Below are 23,134 nucleotides of genomic sequence, written 5' to 3' on the forward strand. Positions count from 1 at the left end.
ATGAGACAACAGAATCCCAGGAAATGGAGCAAGATTGTCCACCATGGAGCCCAGAAAAGTAATGAACAACCGTCTGGAAACTTTGGCTTCTTGATGTCAGGTAAGTTCTGCCCTAGCAGTGGGAAATAATGGGAAAAGTAGGAAATAACTTTGCTTTCATTGCAAGTCTGGTAAAAGTAAAAGTAAAGCCCTTACTAGCCCTTTGAAGTAGAATCACAGAAATTAAGAACATCTGTAGTCCCAAGTCTCTCAACCTTGGCATTATTTGCATTTTGGGGTTGGGTAATTCCTTGTTTTCCAGATTGCAAATTCTTGGGCCCTGTCCTAGACCTACTGAACTATAAACTGGGAATACGATCACCCTCCACGTGTGTCCATGCTTGGCTAAGGTTTAAGAAGCAGTAATCTAACTCAACTTTCTCATTTTACAGCTGAAAAAACAGAGGTTGGTTAAGTGTTCACTGAAGTGACTTAGCAGCCAGAGCTGTACACCATGTGTCCATATCTACAGAATTTGCTAAATGGGGCCTTCCAAGAAGGGGTTGATACCCTGCAAGCCTATTTCAGCCCAACACCATGACACATGAAACATGTTGTTGCACAGCAAACATTCCAAGACCGAATATGTTTCTCAAATTTGGTCTCTCTCCTGGATTCCCAGGTTTTCTAGGCTTTCATGCAGAGTCCTTTACTTGTTGACAATATTTTTTTAATGATTATTATTTTTACCTATTTTTGTCCTTTTGCCTGCTTCCTTTTTCTTTTCTACCTTCATCCCTAAGATAGCCAGCCTTATAACCTTGAGGTGTAGCCTTCTAAATCTTTTTTTGTTGTATAATCACATACAAACATATATTCACAATATATACAGACACACATACATATAATTATCTAGCACATAGAACCCGAAATGTTATAGATGCTCAATAAATACTTATTGAATCGTTTGCTTTATAAAAATGGGATAATTTTTTTTTTTTTTTGAGAGAGAGAGAGCATGTGAGTGGGATGGGGAAGAGGAGGAGAGTAAAAATATTAAGCAGGCTCCACATCTACCACAGAGCCCCATACTGTGCTCCATCTCATGACCCTGAGGTCACCACCTGAGCCAAAACCTGAGTCTGATGCTTAACTGACTGAACCACCCAGGTGTCCCAAGAAAAAAATATCTTAACATAACCACATGTCTTGGGACCTTCTGTCCCTAATTACCGGTCTGTTTTATGTATGTACCGTATGTACAACAATCTTAAGTTTTTATAGAAGATATACAAGGGTGGATTCCAAATAGATGTTCCCAGTCTCACTAATGCCAGAAATTCAACCTAAGACTTCCCCAACTTGTGCTGCAGAGAATTTTAGAAATGGCAAGCAGTAAGACCAGTCACCAAGAGAAGTCTCATCATTAGTGAGTCTAATTATTTTTAGATTTTTAGAAGTGCGAAAGTGTGCAAGTAGTGAAAAGCCTCACACTGAGGCCATATGCAGCGTTGAGGGAGCCGTTTTGGGAAACCTTAAGCTCATGCCATATGCAACGTTGAGGGAGCCGTTTTGGGAATACTTGAGAAGCGTCACTAAATTGCATGGTTCTGGCTCAGAAGGAGAAGTACCAAGACCCTGGGAACGTACCATCAGAAACAAAGACTTTTAAGACTGTCTTACAAAAAAAAAAAAATCATCAGTTTTAGTTTTGTTTTAAAAATTGGAAATGCAAATAAAGTGCGTAGCACCAAGTAGTCTCAGTAAATGGTAGCGATTGTGCCAGTCTCTGCCATCAAGGACCAGGCATCTCCGTATTTGGCCTTCCCAGTTAGGCCCAGCGCTTGCTTGACGGCCAAATACATATCATCAAACGAGTGGGTGGGTGGGTGACGTGAATGGCAGCCGGTTGCCGACGATTGCACGCTGCGACCGAACCCCGGAGTCCAAGACCCTGAGCTACACACAAGGACCCACAGGAGGCTGTAGGCAGCAGAGCTGGGCCTCCAGCCTCCCCATAGCGCTGGACTACAACTCCCAGCATGCAGCCGACCTCCGTGGTTGCCGTGCATCCTGGGAAAACAGTCCGCGGCTCTCCATTGGCCACGCAGGAGAAGCGCCGGTAGCGTGGGCACCGACGCAGGCCGCGGCGCACGCACGCACGCACGCACGGAGATTGCGCAGACCTCCTCGTCCGCGTTCTACGGAACTCATTTCGAGCCAACAGGTTTTTAGGCCTGAATAGCCGGTAGGATGTAAGAGCAGCCCCACTTCCGGGGAATAGCCGGTAGGATGTAAGAGCAGCCCCGCTTCCGGTAGCGCCGGAAGTAGCTGAAACATGGCGGCCTCCTGCTTCCACGCGCTGGCGCCGGCGAACCGAGAACTGAGTTTCGTCCGCAGCAGCCGAAGCCGGAGAAGCGAGGTGAGTTCGAGTGAGAACCGAGACTCGGGGCGTGGCTGCTGCGTTGCCGCTGGCCGGGGACGTGGCGTCGGTTCTGTGCAGTCCGCCTGGGGGCCGGGGGGTTGGGGGAGGCCGGGCCTGCGGACCGACGGCGCTGCGGGGCCGAGGCGCCTGTGCAGGTGCGGACGGGCGCGAGGGTCGGGGGGGCGCCGGGGGCCTGCGCTCGCGGCCGGGGCTGGACGCCGTCGGCGAAAGGGCGGGTGGGTGATGGCTGTGGGGTGGCCCAGGTGAGCCGCCAACCTCAAGTGCTCTCGCCCTGGGCCCTCAGGAGGTGTCCTGGGACCTCGAGCTCTCACTGTGCACCCTCAGGAGGTGTCCTGGGACCTCGAGCTCTCACTGTGCACCCTCGGGAGGTGTCCTGGGACCTCGAGCTCTCCCTCTGGGCCCTCGGGAGGTGTCCTAGGACCTCGAGCTCTCACTGAGGTGTCCTAGGACCTCGAGCTCTTGCCCTGGGACCTCGAGCTCTCACTGTCCACCCTCAGGAGGTGTCCTGGGACCTCGAGCTCTCCCTGTGCCCTTAGCGAGGTGTCCTAGAAGTCTGTAGTCATGTAACAGATTCAGCGGAATGCAGGGTCTGAAGCGCCGAGAGTAAAGCCAGGACATGGGAGATACCGCCTGACCGCACCTGAATCCCGAGGAGCGCTCTCCACCTCTGCCCTTTCCTGTTCCCAGTCGTTCTGATCATTTTCTCTGCTCCACATAATCTTTACCGCCCGTCCCCGGAATGGTTTGACGTTGTCAGTGTTTGAATTTTTACGAATGCAAGAGGGTTCTGGATGTTCTGCTTTCTTCCGAGGCTTAACCTTATTTTTCTTACTGAGTCAAGGTGATCCGTGTAGCTGTCGTTTAATATTTTCCTTTGATACTGATGCTGTTTCCTTCCATGAATGTCCACTTCTGTATATTTCCATTCTGCTGTTGGTGGACATTCGGGTTGTTCCTGCTGCCTGCCATTACCAGCAGCGCTCCTGTAAACATCTCCATGTGTATCTCCCGGTTTGCACGTTCCGGTTTCTCACATTATGCACATGGGACAGGCATCCCTGAATGAGGGTAGTGCAGGTAACGCTGGAGATGCTCCGGCGGCCGTGGGTGAGAGTTATCCTTGCTCTGCAGCCGCGCCAGTGCCTGATGCTCTCTGCAGGTCGGATTTCTGTCATTTTGGTAAGTGTGAAATGCTGTCTGGTTGGGGTTCTAATTTGAGCTTCCCTTATTACTAATGAGGCCACACCTTTTCACGTGTTTGGGGGGCTATTGGCACTTCTCTATTGTGAAACTCCTGTGAAATGTTTTTGCTTTTTTTTAATTTGTAGCTATTTAAGTGTTTAAATTGAGTAGAGACTCGGTAAGATACATATTTTAAGTAATCACGGTTGTAGAACTTGAGGGTTTGGTGGGGGTTTTTTTTGTTTTTTTGTTTTTTTTTTTTTTTGGAAGTGATGTATGAAGCTTAGCTAATTCTCTGTGATTTGAACCAGAAATAATAAACCGGATGTGAGTGTGAGAAACAGAAGCAAGTTTACCGTGGGGGATAACAAACCACAAAGGCCCTTTTCTCAGACTTGGTGTGCATAAGAATCTCCTAATGAGATTATTAGAACACAGATTCTTGGGGCTCATCCAAGAGATTCAGATTTGCTAGGTCTGAGTTGGAGCCCAAGAATTGTATTTGTAACTAACTCCTAGTGTGTGCTGACACTGCAGGTCTATGGGTCATACCTTTGAGTAGTATTGAATTAAAGTATTGCTGTTAGATTTAAGAGATTCCTAAAATCCAGGACTGGGAGTGTTAATAAATGATGTTGGAGATCATTTATGCCCTTAAGAGACATTTCATTTTATTGAAAGGAGACTTAGGCTGAATTACCTTTGTGTCCCTTTAGACAGGTCACTAATCTTTTTGGACTGAATGTCTTTTATAAAATGGGAAAAATAATACCGATTCTTCCCACCTTTCACAGTTGTCATGAAGGTGTATACAGAAATAAGGCATATAAAAACTCTTTGGAAAGTCTTAAACCATATACCAGTGACGGTAACTGAAAGTTTACACCAGAATATCAGCTTTTAAGTTTGTGTTTGTGCAAACACACAAACACAAATATATATGCCTGTGCATATACACACACATGCTGCAGTTCAGGAAAATCTAAAAGGTTATTTATATTGAAAATAGTCATGTAAACAAAGCAGTATTTGGATCTTTAAGTTAGTGTAGTACAATATAAGTTTTTTGAGTATCCTACTGTCAGGCTTATGCGAATTACTGTAGACCCGAGGAGCATCCCTGCCCTTAAGGAACTTTGTCTTATGAGGCTGAAGTATAGACAATTAATTTTAATACAGTATGTTGATAAATAATGATGGAGTCATGTTCTTTGTTGAATAATCTAAAGAGCATGAGAATAGGAACTACAAGGAGTATTGGGAAACATGTAAATATATGCATATAAGCATTTTTAAAAGTGTCCAAGAGAAGGGTAAAATCTTACGTGCAAGTTTCTTCTCCTCTTTAGATGAATCAGAACTCCTCACTGTACCTGATGGTTGGAAGGAACCAGCGTTTTCTAAAAAGGACAATCCCAGAGGCCTCTTGGAGGAGAGCAGTTTTGCAACTTTGTTCCCAAACTCTAGAGAGGCTTACTTGAAAGAGTGCTGGCCTTTGGTACAGAAGAGCCTTGAATGAACATGTATGCACATGTTATATATTTCTTTGAGGTTTTGCTCCTTACACCTTTACTTTTAAATAAGTATATATGCCGGTGAATTTTTTTTTAAAGGTAGTAGCATATCATTTGGGGAATATAAATAATAGTGAAAGGGAATATAAGGGAAGGGAGAAGAAATGCGTGGGAAATATCAGGAAGGGAGACAGAACATAAAGACTCCTAACTCTGGGAAATGAACTAGGGGTGGTGGAAGGGGAGGAGGGCGGGGGGTGGGGGGGAATGGGTGACGGGCACTGAGGGGGACACTTGACGGGATGAGCACTGGGTGTTTTTCTGTATGTTGGTAAATTGAACACCAATAAAAATTAATTTATTTAAAAAAATAAAAAATAAAGGTACTAGCATAAATGGTTAATGTGGTGCCTTTGTTTTTTGGTGTTGTTTTGTTTTGTTTTGTTTTAAGAAATATCTTTAGAGAGAGTAAGTGCGAGTATGTGTGCCTATGTGCATGTGCGAGTAGAGATTTGGGGGAGGGTAAGAGAATCCCATGTGGACTCTGCTGAACACAGCTCGACATGGCGTTCAGTCTCACGGTCCTGAAATCATGACCTGAGCAGAAATCAAGGGTCGGTCGGATGCTCTTAACTTTCATTTTATTTATTTTTTTTTTTATTTTTTATTTTTTTTAATTAACTTTTATTGGTGTTTAATTTACCAACATACAGAAAAACACCCAGTGCTCATCCCGTCAAGTGTCCACCTCAGTGCCCGTCACCCATTCCCCTCCAACACCCGCCCTCCTCCCCTTCCACCACCCCTAGTTCGTTTCCCCGAGTTAGGAGTCTTTATGTTCTGTCTCCCTTCCTGATATTTCCCAACATTTCTTTTCCCTTCCTTTATATTCCCTTTCACTATTATTCATATTCCCCAAATGAATGAGAACATACACTGTTTGTCCTTCTCCGATTGACTTATTTCACTCAGCATAATACCCTCCAGTTCCATCCACGTTGAAGCAAATGGTGGGTATTTGTCGTTTCTAATTGCTGAGTAATATTCCATTGTGTACATAAACCACATCTTCTTTATCCATTCATCTTTCGATGGACACCGAGGCTCCTTCCACAGTTTGGCTATTGTGGCCATTGCTGATAGAAACATCGGGGTGCAGGTGTCCCGACGTTTCATTGCATCTGAATCTTTGGGGTAAATCCCCAACAGTGCAATTGCTGGGTCGTAGGGCAGGTCTATTTTTAACTCTTTGAGGAACCTCCACACAGTTTTCCAGAGTGGCTGCACCAGTTCACATTCCCACCAACAGTGTAAGAGGGTTCCCTTTTCTCCACATCCTCTCCAACATTTGTTGTTTCCTGCCTTGTTAATTTTCCCCATTCTCACTGGTGTGAGGTGGTATCTCATTGTGGTTTGATTTGTATTCCCTGATGGCAAGTGATGCAGAGCATTTTCTCATGTGCTTGTTGGCCATGTCCATGTCTTCCTCTGTGAGATTTCTCTTCATGTCTTTTGCCCATTTCATGATTGGATTGTTTGTTTCTTTGGTGTTGAGTTTAATAAGTTCTTTATAGATTTTGGAAACTAGCCCTTTATCTGATATGTCATTTGCAAATATCTTCTCCCATTCTGTAGGTTGTCTTTTAGTTTTGTTGACTGTATCCTTTGCTGTGCAAAAGCTTCTTATCTTGATGAAGTCCCAATAGTTCATTTTTGCTTTTGTTTCTTTTGCCTTCGTGGATGTATCTTGCAAGAAGTTACTGTGGCCAAGTTCAAAAAGGGTGTTGCCTGTGTTCTCCTCTAGGATTTTGATGGAATCTTGTCTCACATTTAGATCTCTCATCCATTTTGAGTTTATCTTTGTGTATGGTGAAAGAGAGTGGTCCAGTTTCATTCTTCTGCATGTGGATGTCCAATTTTCCCAGCACCATTTATTGAAGAGACTGTCTTTCTTCCAATGGATAGTCTTTCCTCCTTTATCGAATATTAGATGACCGTACATTTCAGGGTCCACTTCTGGGTTCTCTATTCTGTTCCATTGATCTATGTGTCTGTTTTTGTGCCAGTACCACACTGTCTTGATGACCACAGCTTTGTAATACAACCTGAAATCTGGCATTGTGATGCCCCCAGCTAAGGTTTTCTTTTTTAAAATTCCCCTGGCTATTCGGGGTCTTTTCTGATTCCACACAAATCTTAAAATAATTTGTTCTAACTCTCTGAAGAAAGTCTATGGTATTTTGATAGGGATTGCATTAAATGTATAAATTGCCCTGGGTAACATTGACATTTTTACAATATTAATTCTGCCAATCCATGAGCATGGAATATTTTTCCATCTCTTTGTGTCTTCCTCAATTTCTTTCAGAAGTGTTCTATAGTTTTTAGGGTATAGATCTTTTACCTCTTTGGTTAGGTTTATTCCTAGGTATCTTATGCTTTTGGGTGCAATTGTAAATGGGATTGACTCCTTAATTTCTCTTTCTTCAGTCTCATTGTTAGTGTATAGAAATGCCATTGATTTCTGGGCATTGATTTTGTATCCTGCCACGCTACCAAATTGCTGTATGAGTTCTAGCAATCTGGGGGTGGAGGCTTTTGGGTTTTCTATGTAGAGTATCATGTCATCGGCGAAGAGGGAGAGTTTGACTTCTTCTTTGCCAATTTGAATGCCTTTAATGTCTTTTTGTTGTCTGATTGCTGAGGCGAGGACTTCCAGAACTATGTTGAACAGCAGTGGTGAGAGTGGACATCCCTGTCTTGTTCCTGATCTTAGGGGAAAGGCTCCCAGTGCTTCCCCATTGAGAATGATATTTGCTGTGGGCTTTTCGTAGATGGCTTTTAAGATGTCGAGGAAAGTTCCCTCTATCCCAACACTCTGAAGGGTTTTGATCAGGAATGGATGCTGTATTTTGTCAAATGCTTTCTCTGCATCTAATGAGAGTATCATATGGTTCTTGGTTTTTCTCTTGCTGATATGATGAATCACATTGATGGTTTTACGAGTGTTGAACCAGCCTTGTGTCCCAGGGATAAATCCTACTTGGTCATGGTGAATAATTTTCTTAATGTGTTGTTGGATCCTATTGGCTAGTATCTTGTTGAGAATTTTTGCATCCATGTTCATCAGGGATATTGGTCTGTAATTCTCCTTTTTGGTGGGGTCTTTGTCTGGTTTCGGAATTAAGGTGATGCTGGCCTCATAGAACGAATTTGGAAGTACTCCATCTCTTTCTATCTTTCCAAACAGCTTTAGTAGAATAGGTATGATTTCTTCTTTAAACGTTTGATAGAATTCCCCTGGGAAGCCATCTGGCCCTGGACTCTTGTGTCTTGGGAGGTTTTTGATGACTGCTTCAATTTCCTCCCTGGTTATTGGCCTGTTCAGGTTTTCTATTTCTTCCTGCTCCAGTTTTGGTAGTTTGTGGCTTTCCAGGAATGCGTCCATTTCTTCTAGATTTCCTAATTTATTGGCGTACAGCTGTTCATAATATGTTTTTAAAATCGTTTGTATTTCCTTGGTGTTGGTAGTGATGTCCCCTTTCTCATTCATGATTTTATTAATTTGAGTCTTCTCTCTCTTCTTTTTAATAAGGTTGGCTAATGGTTTATCTATCTTATTAATTCTTTCAAAGAACCAACTCCTGGTTCTGTTGATCTGTTCCACAGTTCTTTTGGTCTCGATATCATTGAGTTCTGCTCGAATTTTAATTAACTCTCTTCTTCTGCTGGGGGTGGGGTCTATTTGTTGCTTTTTCTCTAGTTCCTTTATGTGTAAGGTGAGCTTTTGAATTTGAGATCTTTCCAGTTTTTGAATGTATGCTTGTATTGCGATGTATTTCCCCCTCAGGACTGCTTTTGCTGCATCCCAAAGATTTTGAACGGTTGTATCTTCATTTTCATTAGTTTCCATGAATCTTTTTAATTCTTCCTTAATTTCCTGGTTGACCTTTTCATCTTTTAGCAGGATGGTCCTTAACCTCCACGTGTTTGTGGTCCTTCCATATTTCTTGTTGTGATTAAGTTCCAATTTCAAGGCATTATGGTCTGAGAATATACAGGGGACTATCCCGATCTTTTGGTATCGGTTCAGACCCGATTTGTGACCCAGTATGTGGTCTATTCTGGAGAAAGTTCCATGTGCACTTGAGAAGAATGTGTATTCAGTTGAGTTTGGATGTAAAGTTCTGTAGATATCTGTGAAATCCATCTGGTCCAGTGTATCATTTAAAGCTCTCGTTTCTTTGGAGATGTTGTGCTTAGAAGACCTATCCAGGGTAGAAAGAGCTAGATTGAAGTCACCAAGTATAAGTGTATTATTATCAAGGTATTTCTTGAGTTTGGTTATTAATTGGTTTAAATATTTGGCAGCTCCCACATTCGGGGCATATATATTGAGGAGTGTTAAGTCCTCTTGTTGGATAGATCCTTTGAGTATGAGATAGTGTCCCTCTTCATCTCTCACTATAGTCTTCGGGGTAAATTTTAATTTATCTGATATAAGGATGGCAACCCCTGCTTTCTTTTGAGGACCATTTGAATGGTAAATGGTTCTCCAACCTTTTATTTTCAGGTTGTAGGTGTCCTTCTGTCTAAAATGAGTCTCTTGTAGACAGCAAATAGATGGGTCCTGCTTTTTTATCCAGTCTGAAACCCTGCGCCTTTTGATGGGGTCATTAAGCCCGTTCACATTCAGAGTTACTATTGATAGATATGAGTTTAGTGTCATCATATCTATTCAGTCCTTGTTTTTGTGGATTGTTCCACTGAACTTCTTCTTAAAGGGGAATTTTAAGAGTCCCCCTTAAAATTTCTTGCAGAGCTGGTTTGGAGGTTACATATTCTTTCAGTTCCTGCCTGTCTTGGAAGCTCTTTATCTCTCCTTCCATTTTGAATGAAAGCCTTGCGGGGTAAAGTATTCTTGGTTGCATGTTCTTTTCATTTAGGACCCTGAATATATCCTGCCAGCCCTTTCTGGCCTGCCAGGTCTCTGTGGAGAGGTCTGCTGTTACCCTAATATTCCTCCCCATAAAAGTCAGGGACTTTTTTTCTCTTGCTGCTTTAAGGATCTTCTCCTTATCTTTGGAATTTGCAAGCTTCACTATTAAATGTCGAGGTGTTGAACGGTTTTTGTTGATTTTAGGGGGGGATCTCTCTATTTCCTGGATCTGAATGCCTGTTTCCCTTCCCAGATTCGGAAAGTTTTCAGCTAGGATTTGTTCAAATACATATTCTGGCCCTCTGTCCCTTTCCGCGCCCTCAGGAACCCCAATTAAACGTAGGTTTTTCTTCCTCAGGCTGTCATTTATTTCCCTTAATCTATCCTCATGGTCTTTTAATTGCCTGTCTCTTTTTTCCTCAGTTTCCCTCTTTGCCATCAACTTGTCTTCTATGTCACTCACTCGTTCTTCCACCTCGTCAAGCCTCGTGGTTAGGACTTCTAGCTTGGATTGCATCTCATTTAATTGATTTTTAATTTCTGCCTGATTAGATCTAAATTCTGCAGTCATGAAGTCTCTTGAGTCCTTTATGGTTTTTTCTAGAGCCACCAGTAGCTGTAAAATAGTGCTTCTGAATTGGCTTTCTGACATTGAATTGTAATCCATATTTTGTAACTCTGTGGGAGAGAGGGCTGTTTCTGATTCTTTTTTTTGAGGGGTTTTCCTTCTGGTCATTTTGCTCAGTGCAGAGTGGCCAAAAACAAGTTGTATTGGGAAAAGGAGAAAAAGAGAGAGAAGGAAAGAAAAGAGAAAAAGAAAAAAGAGAAAGAAGAAAAAAATAGGGGAAAAAGAGAAGAAAAAGAAAGAAAAAGAAAGAAAGGAGAAAAAAGAAAAAAGGGGGGGTGGGGGAAGCAATCATAAATCAAGAAGAAAGAGAGGGAAAAAAAGCACAAAACAAAACAAAAACAAAAACAAAAAAACAAAAAACAAAACAAAAAAAAAAACCACGGGGGAGTATCTTCCGATTCTGTGTAGTTTAAGTCCCTTGACTTCCCTTGGAACTGGTCCGTCTCGCTGGTCTTCTGGGGGAGGGGCCTGCTGTGCTGATTCTCAGGTGTTAGCACTTGGGGGAGCTGCTCTGCCCCTGCCTGGTGCAGGGCTCAGTGGGGGTTGTTGACCCCGTGAGGCCCCGGGAGGAAGCCCCAGTGGCGGGGGCAGCTCTGGGACCCTCGAGTCAGCTCCCGCAGTAGCTCCGGGGCTCTCCGTCTGCAGGGCCTGGAGGCTCCGGGGCGGGGCCGCTGATCTGCTCAGTTCCAGGCAGGAGCGTCCTTGGTGTCCTGGGCCCTCCCGGCCTCTGCCTGTCCCGGGGGAGGCCGGATCCTGGGCTGTGTCCCGGCGCCCTGTGCTCCGGGGCCTGCGCTGTTGGATTCGCGCTCCCGGCGGTGCAGCCCCCTCCGCGGAGCCGCCGCCCGAGCCTCTCTGAGCTGTTCCCGGAGCCGCGCAGCCCCCTCCGCGCGGAGCTTCTTCCTCTGCGCGAGCCGCCGCCGCTGAGCTGTTCCCGGAGCCGCGCAGCCCCCTCCGCGGAGCCGCCGCCCGAGCCCCTCCGAGCTGTTCCCGGAGCCGCGCAGCCCCCTCCGCGGAGCTTCTTCCTCCGCCCGAGCCGCCGCCGCCGAGCTGTTCCCGGAGCCGCGCAGCCCCCTCCGCGGAGCCGCCGCCCGAGCCCCTCCGAGCTGCTCCGGGTCCCGCCGAGCGCTGCAGCCCTTAGGGAGCTCGGCGCACTCTCCCGGGGCGCGGTTCCTCTGTTACTGTCCCAGGGAGCCCGAGGGCGTCCCCGCCTTTCTGGGGATCCTGCTCCAATTCCCGGGGAGCCCCTTTCCGCGGGGAAGGTCGGTGCAGCTCCTGCTCCTCCGGGACGGGGCTCTCCTGTCCTGGGGACACTCGCCCCGGCCTCAGCCCGGCTCCTCGCGGGGCCCCTCCCCCTCGGAGGCCTTTTGTTCCTTTATTTCTTTTTCCCCGTCTTCCTACCTTGATAGAAGCGCGAACTCTTCTCACTGGAGCGTTCCAGCTGGTCTCTCTTTAAATCTCAGGCCGAATTCGTAGGTTTTCAGGATGATTGGATGGTTTTCTAGGTAATTTGCTGAGGACAGGTGACCTGGAGACCCTACTCCTCCGCCATCTTGCCCCTCCCCCTTAACTTTCATTTTAAATGGAAGAGGGGGGTGTGGCCAACTTGCCCTATATGTAGCTGCTGCCGTTTCCCTAGAGCAGTATATTTGTTTTTGTATTTCAAACTATGGATTGGAAAACCCATTAGTGGAGCAAGAAATCCCATTTAGTGGATATAATGAGCCTTTAAAAAAAGGAATGCATCCAAAAAAATAAATAAAAAAAATAACGTATCACATATGGTAAGGATAAGTTTCATTTTATGAAGCTTTGGGTTCATTTGTATATGTGTACATGAACTCATGTGCACACACTAGGTTGTGATATAAAATGTATTTCTCATCTAGGTGACTGCTCTGGAGCTGTTTGTGCCCGTTAGGTATTAGGGTGGTTCAACAAACTGCAAGCTGTTTTACAGCTACCTCTGAGATTAGACTTGTGAACTCATAGAGACCAAACCTTATGTTAAACTGTTCATCACTCACTACACTGAAATATTATTCACAACATACTATCAGAAAATGACATTTTAATTTGCTTTGTTGAAATCTGGTTCTTCCTATTAAGAGTTAATGCGCAATTCTCCATTTATTGCTTTTTTCTGAACCTGTGAGAATTTGTTTTCGTTTTGTATTTAGCTAATACAAACCAGCTAGAAAAAAGTTTGAAGGGAAAGTCTATTCTTAACCCAAAGGAGCAGATGGCAGATCAGAGCCCGGTCCAGGATAGAGGAGCTATATGTAGCTTTAGATTTTCACCCTAGGTCTTAAGTATGACCTCATTTGCATTGATAACATATTTTTTAAACTAGAAATAATCTTTATCCCAATAAGTACAAAGTTCTAAAGCCAAGTAAGTACAAATGGTTTCAGTTGCCTGAGTTTTTTATTTTCTTTGAAATATGAAAGTAATCAAGTGTTCATTATTTATATCAACTACTCAGCTTCTTCAAGGGGGGAATTGATAGAATTAGAGAGAGCTTAATTTACAGTAATCAATAGTTTGATTAGGATAGGCTGTCTAATGAAGAGAAATCTCACAGAGGAAGACATGGACATGGCCAGCATGCACATGAGAAAATGCTCTGCATCACTTGCCATCAGGGAAATACAAATCAAAACCACAATGAGATCCCACCTCACACCAGTGAGAATGGTGAAAATCAACAAGGCAGGAAACAACAAATGTTGGAGAGGGTGTGGAGAAAAGGGAACCCTCTTACACTGTTGGTGGGAATGTGAACTGGTGCAGCCACTCTGGAAAACTGTGTGGAGGTTCCTCAAAGAGTTAAAAATAGACCTGCCCTATGACCCAGCAATTGCACTGTTGGGGATTTACCCCAAAGATTCAGATGCAATGAAACGTCGGGACACCTGCACCCCGATGTTTCTAGCAGCAATGTCCACAATAGCCAAACTGTGGAAGGAGCCTCGGTGTCCATCGAAAGATGAATGGAAAAAGAAGATGTGGTTTATGTATACAATGGAATATTACTCAGTCATTAGAAACGACAAATACCCACCATTTGCTTCAACGTGGATGGAACTGGAGGGTATTATGCTGAGTGCAGTAAGTCAATTGGAGAAGGACAAACAGTGTATGTTCTCATTCATTTGGGGAATATAAATAATATTGAAAGGGAATATAAAGGAAGGGAGAAGAAATGTGTGGGAAATATCAGGAAGGGAGACAGAACATAGAGACTCCTAACTCTGGGAAACGAACTAGGGGTGGTGGAAGGAGAGGAGGGCGGGGGGTGGGGGTGAATGGGTGACGCGCACTGAGGGGGACACTTAACGGGATGAGCACTGGGTGTTTTTCTGTATGTTGGTAAATTGAACACCAATAAAAATTAATTTATTAAAAAAAAAAAGGATAGGCTGTCTATAATCACCTAAAACTGAATTGATTTTTAGACAGTTGTGTATTTGCTCTTTGCTTTTTGCAGCACATTAATGCGATCCTGGACCTGATCAAGGGCAATATGACTGTACAACAAAGAAGACTTTTGATCCATATATCATCATTAGGGCCAGAGACCTAATTAAAACTTTTAGGAAGAAGTGTATCATTTGAACAGGTAAATTTAGAATTACAAAAACTTTGCTTTATTTGCATCAACATTAGAGATAACATATAACACTGCATCCCTCCATCTTAGAGTTTTCATTTTTCTGCTTAGATTTAATTAGCCTGGGCCTTGAAAACAAATGTGTTTGTAAAGAATATTTTCTTCATGTTTCCAAAGGCAGTACAAATTCTTGAGGATAATGTTGCATTGTGACATAATTAAAATAGGTTGTTTAGTAAGAAATAAAGATTTGTGAAAAGAAGACAATGTCTCATGGGTCCCAAAGGATCTATGTTAAAGGTACTTTTTATCAGTGGAAAACTTAAGAGTCTTCCTGTGTCATTAGTTTTTCATTGTACTGAATTTCAACTTTTCTTTTGGTAAAGGCTTTGGAACTCACAAACTGTTATATTATGGTTCAGGGAAACATGGTTTCAGTCAGTGGACCTTTTAGTGGCTTAAAAGAGGTGAGAACTATTTGCTATCTTCAGTTAGTTTTTAGTATAGAACAAATTAAATAATTCAGTTATAATAGTTCTTTGGATAATACACTGTTTTTCAATTTCTTTCTTCTTTCCTTCTTTCTTTTCTTTCCTTTCTTTCTTTTTCTTTCTTTCTTTCTTTTCTTTCTTCTTTCTTTTTTTTCTTTTCTTTCTTCTTTCTTTTCTTTTCTTTTCTTTTCTTTTCTTTTCTTTTCTTTTCTTTTCTTTTCTTTTCTTTTCTTTTCTTTTCTTTTCTTTTTTCTTTTCTTTTCTTTCTTCTTTCTTCTTTCCTTTGTTTGATTTCCCATTGGTGAATACTTTGTGCTTCATGTTATTTGAGGGAATCGTCATCACTCCTAGATCCTAACATAATATGGTCAACCTTCGGGAACTAAGGAAGTATCCATGCCTGAATTAGAAGGTCTGGGCATCATTTCTCTTTCCACTGCAAGTTTTAAATGGGTATTTTAGGATTTAGTCTGTAGCATATACAGGAAAGATGTAGTTACATGTGCTCAAGTAATTAGAAAATTGAATGGTGATACTGTTATTTGCAGTAACCTATACAAACCAGTAGAGGTCAGACTCTGAAAACTTCTTTCCTTTAAAATACATTTTTTTGGTTTGAAGTTTAGTGTAATCTTTAATGGATTGACAATTTTTTTTTTAACTTGTGAAGTTTAATGTTATGAGAAAATCTGTGGAGCAGTTACTGTGTCTATTAACTCCTTTTGTTGTCTGGATCTGGCTGTGAGGTCTTGTTCCCTTTCCAGGACCTAGAATACAATAGTTCTGTTGGATCTTATAGTTATTGGTCCATTTCTCATGTGGAAATAATAACTCAAATATATTGAATACCCTATAGTTTGTGAAGTCTGCATATATCATCTTACTTAATTTTTACAGCAGAGCCTTGAGGTAGTTTTTTTTTTTTTTTTTTTTTTTTTTTTTGGTAGTTTTTTTTCTGTACTACAAACGAGAAAGCAGGAAAAGGACAGTTAGGTGATTTTCCCTTATGAAGTAACATTCCCATTATTGAGCCCATATTTTCTGACTAAATCTAGCTACCTTCTCCCTAAATTCCACAGTTCCAAAATGTTATTGTATAGTTCTATATGTTACATTTTAGCAGTAAAGTTGAGAAAATTCATTGCTTCCAAGAGAAGTTGACTATTAGGAAACATCTATGAGTCACTCAGAGCAGTTGAAGGCCTACTGTATTCAATTTGGAAGTCATTGCTCAGTTCATAGGATATGTTGCAGTGTATTAATCCCCTTCCACCTAGTTCATTAAAATCTTTCTAAGTATCTAATTAATTTTTCTTTGCAAATTTCAGGTTAAAAAAGTAGTCCTAGATACCATGAAGAATACTCATCCAATGTGTAACGTTAAAGTGAGTTAATTATATGTTACTTTAACAGTGATTGTCAGACTTCTTTCAGGTGCAGAAACTTTTCTTGAAATTAAATCTTTTACGGAAGCCTAATGCACAAAACAGATAAAGCAGAATTATTCAGGGTAGAGGTAGAGTTCTGCACACCCAACTACCTTAGTCCTGGAGTTATATCCGTGGAGGCTTAGGTCTCTGCTGTGTGGTAACGTATGGCGTAGTTCCGATACAAAGGACGTAAGCTTCATGGAATTGGTCGTCAATGATCTCAATCAAGTTTTCTTGGATTATGGGCCCATTACTATATTTAAAGATGTGACTGTTTGAAATTCTGCTTTTTTCTATTAGTGGAGTTTGGAATATGTCAGATTATATTAAGACTTTTTTTTTTTTAAGTTCTCGAATTATAAACTCTGAGAGAGATCTGTTATATCCCTGTGTGCACAGCATTCGTGATTATACCTGGGAATGTAACCATGCTGTAATGAACTATTTTATGAGGAGTATTTTTGAAGCAATCCACTTAAATTTGATGAAGTTATGAAGTCACTGTTAGATTGGGGTGAAAGAACAAATTAGAGATAAAGAGAGCTAGTCTTGTTTCTGATGCCTGATTGGCATCCTTTGATGTTCCAATGTGTGCAGAATTCAAATGGAGTGGGAGAAATGTGAGAATATTGCTTTTGTCTGATCAAGAGAAAGTTTACTTTTTTCTTTCCCTGTGATAATTAAAGTGCTACCCAAAACTTCCAGCTTTTAGGGAACATTGCTAATTAAGAACTCTCCCTGCTCCAAATAATTTGTATTTTAAAGATTTTTTGTTTTTTAGAGATTGTATTTATTTATTTGAGAGAGAAAGAACAAGTGATGGGTAGGGGCAGAGGGAGAAAGTGAAAAAGAAGCAGACTCCCTGGAAGCCTGATGCGGGGCTCCATCCCAGACTTGGAGATTATGACCCTGAGCCACCAAGGCTCTCCACATTTTAAGAGTTTTAATGAACTAATGATTGAAAAGCTTAGTCTCATCTCAATTCTAATCTCTATTTTAATAGTTCTGCATTTTTATTTATTTATTTATTTTATTTATTTATTTATTTATTTTTTTGAGAGAGAGAGAGAGCAGGGGGAGGGGGAAAGGGAAAAGCAGACTTCCTGGTCCTGGTGAGCAGGCAGCCTGATGCAGGGCTCAATCCCAGAACTTTGAGATTATGACCTGAGCCGAAGGCAGACGCTTAACCAACTGAGCCACCCAGGCGCCCCAATAATTCTGCATTTCTTAATCTAAATTTCTAATTGTTTTCTGATGCTTGATTTGATATTACTTTTTTTTTATGGAATCTTTTGCTCCTACTGAGGAGATTAAGAACTACTCATTTTAATTGTATTATTTAATATTTATAATGTCTTAGTTTGACAAATGTATTGCTTATTAAAATTAAAAATTCCAGGGGATGCCTGGGTGGCTCAGCAGTTTCGTGCCAGCCATCAGCCCGGGGCGTGATCCTGGAGACCCGGGATCAAGTCCCACATTTGGCTCCCTGCATGGAGCCTGCTTCCCCCTCTGCCTATATCTCTGCCTTCCTCTCTCTGTGTCTCTCATGAATAAATAAATAAAATGTTTTTTTAAAAATTAATTAAAAATTCCTACTTTGTTTATGTATCGCCACGACTAAAGACCTTAATGATTAAACAAGAGTTGGCAGAAGATTCTGAATTAAGATCACAAAGTTGGGAAGGATTCTTGCCACAGTTCAAGCACAAAATGTGAATAAACGCAAGGAACCAAAGAAAAAAACTTAAGAAAAAATACACACCATTCTCACCACCACAGCCAGAAAGTCAGGTCAGTATTAAGTGTTGAATTTCTTTACATGAGGGGGATACTATTTTAACCTATTTCGTTAGAAAGTTTATGGAGAGTTATTTAGGTAGACTGTGTGTGTGTGTGTGTGTGTGTGTGTGTGTGTGTGTGTGTGTGTGCGTACGTACACGTAGGGGGCAGGGTATAAGAAACTAAAGGTAAGTGTAAATCGGCTAAGTATGTGAATGTGGGGAGTAGGGGCTTCACAGTAAGAATGTAAACTATATCTAGGTGGTTGCTGTCCATTGTGCCCCTGTGGCCACAATAAAGATTCCATGGATTGAAAAAAAAAAAAACACAATTTAACCCTTAATGCTCTCACTCTGCTTTAGCATCAGTCCTATGACCATGTGCTATATGACTGCTCCAGTTTTTTGGGGGGTTTTGGGTTTTCTTTTTTTAAAGATTTTATTTATTCATGAGACACACAGAGAGAAAGAGAGGCAGAGACACAGGCAGAGGGAGAAGCAGGCTCCATGCAGGGAGCCCAACGCGGGACTCGATCCCAGGTCTCCAGGATCAGGCCCCCGGCTGAAGGCGGCACTAAACCGCTGAGCCACCCGGGCTGCCCAGACTGCTCCGGTTTTGAAATCCTGAATTCTAACATCTGTACCCTTTTGTTAAAATAGAAGTTACGAATGCCTCTCATTTTATTACTTGTTTTCTGGCTTCACTTTTTGCCCCAAATTTCCTTTTATCTCTTGCTTATCACTTTGCTTTTATGCTGCTTTTTCCTTCTATCACATCTGTCCAGCAAAACTCTCAAACTTGGTCAGTCCTAAAATTTGACTTCTTTCCCAAAATGTGGCTGCTAAACATAGCTGGAGAAAGTCTTATTTTTGGACTATATCCACTATAATTTTGTGTTTCCAGGCTCAGATCCTCACTGTTGTCTGGTAGTTCTCTGTCCTCTTAATTCTTGAAGCACCTTCCCACCTCTAGCAGATATTACATTTTATTTTATGGCAATATTTAAGACCCTCAAGTGAGAACTCTTTCAACTTCCCTTTTCTCTCACCTATAATTTTTTTTCCATCTGCACCAAACCTTTCTTCACCTGTTCTTTGAATTCTGTCTTCGTCTGTCTCCTGAAGGATCTTACTTCATGATTCCCTACCTTGGCTGTATCTTAAAGTCTTTCCTTTCTAATAGATCATAGTGATAAAACAACAGAAATGTTGGATCAAGAGGTCTATTCTGGAAAGGGAAGCAAAGAAAGGAACTGTTAGTTGGGGGAAGGTACAGTGATCTTACTACTCAACTGTGCTTCCATAGCACTTGCCATACTGCTTATGGGCCTGTCCTGTGGTTAGTAATTGTCTTATCTTTCTCTCCTATGACTAAGCTTCTAAAAACAGTAATGTCCCAGTTGACTTCTTCTGCCACTTATATTGCTTCATGACTGGCAATTTATTTAACTTACCCATGCCTCAATTTCCCTGTACATAAAATGAGGATAATAAAAATACCTATTTCAAAGGATTGTTAATAAGGATTAAATGATTAGTAATTGTGTAAAGAGGTTAGTAATTATTAAGAGTTTAAAATGTTGCCTTAGATTTAATCTGTGTAAATTTGAGATAAATCAATTATATATTGAATGAATAAACTGCTTTCTCTAATTAGTATTGAATTAGTCCCCAAATCCTAACAATTCTAGCTCTTCATTTTGCATGCCATTACTTTATTCCAAGTGTTTTTCTCTTCTTTCTTCTGTACTTTTTTTTTTTTTTTTAGATTTTATTTGTTCATGAGAGAGACAGAGAAAGAGACACAGGCAGAGGGAGAAGCAGGCCCCATGCAGGGAACCCGATGTGGGACTCAATCCCGGGACTCCAGGATCATGCCCTGGGCCGAAGGCAGGCGCTAAACTGCTGAGCCACGCAGGGATCCCCATCTTCTGTACCTTCTTTATGCTGCTTTGGTCTCTTTATTTCTCTCAGAAGCCTGCAGTCATTTCTAAATCATAGCCCACCCTCTCCACCTGGCATTCATGTTTCTTCAAGCGTACCTCATATTATCTTTCCAGTTTCCTCACATCTTCCTGAATCATTGATGTTCCATCCCATCTTAAACAGCCCGCTGTATATTTCATGAACACATCACCTCTTTCCTACCTCTGTGCTTTTTGTGTGTATTCCCTTCAGCTTAGAGAGCACATCTTTTTTTATGTCACTGCCTTTATAAACTAATCATAGATTTTTGCCCTTACTATCTCTATCCCAAGGGCATTATGCCTTTCTTAGGAAATGACTTCCCATCTACCTTATTTCTGATATAATTGTAAATACTGATTTCAACAGATTGATAAAGAATTGGCTAGTGGTGAATATTTTCTGAAGGCAAGTCAAAAAAGAAGTGTCAGAAAATGGAAGCCACAAAGGTAAGACTCTTATCTAGTTCACAACATTGATAGTATAGTTCATAGAAACTTGAATTCCTACTTAACGATAAATCGTTCTTATAATAATGCAGGCTAAACAAGCAGAAGCTCCCAGTAAGAGACAAGAGGAAAGAAACAAAGCTTTTATTCCACCTAAAGAGAAACCAGTGGTGAAACCAAAGGAAGGTAAATGCTTATTTTCTTATTATTGGCATGATGTTGAAGTCTGTTATCTAAAAAGTAAACCAGTAGTGAATTTGTCCAAATCTCTTTATGAGTGTTAACTAAAGAAATAACCATTATCTTTCATCAGTTCTCTTGGCATTTCATTAATCACTAATCCTAGAGATGAGATCACTGAGGTGTTTTATTAGCAGCTAACGCCTCTTTAAGAGTATCCTGGGTTGACAGTCCTCTCCTGACCTCTGATTATGCTGGGTAAGGACTCGTTGTGAATCTATAAATTAGAGCAGTGAATCCTCTGTAGACGTAAAAATAACTAACGCATCAAGCTCCCCAAGCTCTGTTATCATGCCTCTTAGAGCTTATCAGAAGTCACGCTTTTCTTCTCTTTATGTGATTTGTGGCTTAAAGTTCCATTCCTATATTGTTACGGATTTCTGATGACCTTGGGCTAAAGGACACCATCAAAATAACAGGAAGGTCTTAGGGGCTATTATTAAAAAGACACCCAGAGTGGGTGCCTGAATGGCTCAGTCACTTAAGCATCAGACTCTTGGTTGTGACTCAGGTCATGAGCTCAGGGTCCTGAGATGGAGCCCCGGGCCTCAGGCTCTGTGCTCAGTGGGGAGTCTGCTGAAGGATTTTTCTCTATCTGCCCCTCCCTCAAGACTCAAAACAATTTTGTCTTTTCTTCTCCATTCCTAGCTGTATTTCATCCTTTCCTCTTCTACATTTTCCTTCCCACTAGTAACACTTGTACTCTTTCTGAAGTAATTTTCCAGAGTAGCCAGTGCACAGTGAGGGGAGAAAAGTCACTGGCATCATTGTAGCTGACCCATTGGTCAAAACCGGACCTACCAGTACTATTTTAGTATCTATATTAATTATATCAGTAATTTAAATACTGTATTCTATGTAGATCATTGGTTATGTAAAGTTAGAAGTGTCATAAACATTATAATTTACAGTTTGTTCAGCCTGTGAGTTTTACCCTAAAGATTGTTCAGTAGCCATTTTAATCTGTGTTTATAATGATTAGAGATGTAGCTATTTCATGATAGTGAAGGTTTCAAGTCTGATAATGTTTTATTTTGTGATTCTTCTGTGCTCTGAATACTGTTCTTTAAATGGTGAGAAAAAGCTACTTTTTTTTTTTCGTCTCTCTGTTGTTCACATTTTTGGCATTGAGTCCATGGTTTGGGTTCTGTTAGGAGGATCTCCAGATATTCTCAGATTATTACCTTTATTACTAAAACCTTATTAAATAAAATACTACTAGTCATTTATTGAACTAATATTTGGAAATTTTCATTTTTAAGTTTGAGGGGTTTTTTTTTTAAAAGATTTATTCCTTAGAGAGCATGAACAGGGGGAGGGGCATAGGGATGACAACAAGCAGTCTCCCTGCAAGGCAGGGACCCAGACTGGAGGCTCAGTCCCAAGACCCTGAAATCATGACCCAAGGTGAAGGCAGATGCCTAACTGACTGAGCCACCAGGCACCCCTATTTTTAAGTTTTTATGTGTGGTAATAGATGAAGTAGATTTTGATGTAAATCTTCATTATTAGTAAAAATCATGGAAGCTAGAAGGGCTACATGTTAATATTCTTCATGAAGTGTAATTCTATGTTATTTTAATGTGCAGAATGGAAAATTGGTATATTAATGAGTACTCTAAAGTTCTAAAAATGTGGGAAAGAATATAAGTAAAAATAATCTTAAGTGCACTTTAAGGAAAATAAGTGCAGCTTTGATATTGTTGAATTCAGTAATTGAAAAGGTAATCTATAATGCCATTTGCATGAGTACTTTTATTAATGTGTCATTTGGATGTGTATTTCTATTAATGTATTTTTAAAGTACTTTATAATTTGTTTTGTCTAAAATGTCTAACTTTCCTTTAGGCAGGCATTTTATATTTAACAACATGACCTTTCACCTATTACAGTACTTTGAAATTATTGTACCAAATATATATTCTTTGTTTTATTTGGTAAAATCTAAAGGATTACATGTATCATTTTTATTTTGTCTAGCTTCTACTGAAAATAAAATTGATGTGGCTGCCATCAAGGAAAACATTAAGAAAGCAAAGAATAAGAAACTGGGAGCTCTTTCAGGTGAAAAAGTTAAGCTTAAAATGGAAGCAGATGAAAAAAGAAAGAAGAAAAAGTAGCATTAAAAAAAGTCCCTAAATGAGAACTCATGAAGCTATATCCTTTTGTAAAGTATTTTGAAATACTGGGGCGTCAACAGCCTATGTAATAAGGAATACTCTGATTACATTTTCTGAGTTTGTGTCATTCTTCAAAATAGTGTTTATATAAACAACTGTTCTTTATAAATAAGAATTATTGTATTCCCTGTGTGTTTTTTGAAAAATGTAATGCTAAGTGGTGTTTACATCTTTGTATACATTGCACCTTATCTGTTTTGGCATGTTTTGCCTAAGCATGATTTTAGGTGTAATTTTTAGGTAGTTTATGTAAAGATTTTTGGAATGTGGTTATTGTAATTGTCCATCAGTTCCAGTGTT

General features: G+C 41.0%; 1 protein-coding gene across 1 annotated transcript; it reads left to right on the plus strand.

The window, feature by feature from the left end:
• KRR1 (KRR1 small subunit processome component homolog) lies at positions 1-22,946 on the plus strand. Its single transcript, XM_041756948.1, is given in 15 exon segments — positions 1-100; positions 2,001-2,101; positions 2,311-2,401; positions 4,957-5,114; positions 5,116-5,130; positions 14,176-14,212; positions 14,215-14,273; positions 14,275-14,307; positions 14,685-14,765; positions 16,118-16,174; positions 17,846-18,013; positions 20,335-20,382; positions 20,385-20,414; positions 20,507-20,600; positions 22,635-22,946. Coding segments are annotated over 15 exon segments (1,212 nt in total). The 3' UTR covers positions 22,775-22,946.
• The last annotated feature ends 188 nt before the right edge of the window (positions 22,947-23,134 follow it).

This window comes from Vulpes lagopus, chromosome 5 (assembly GCF_018345385.1).
Source record: "Vulpes lagopus strain Blue_001 chromosome 5, ASM1834538v1, whole genome shotgun sequence".
Taxonomy (NCBI): Eukaryota; Metazoa; Chordata; class Mammalia; order Carnivora; family Canidae; genus Vulpes; species Vulpes lagopus.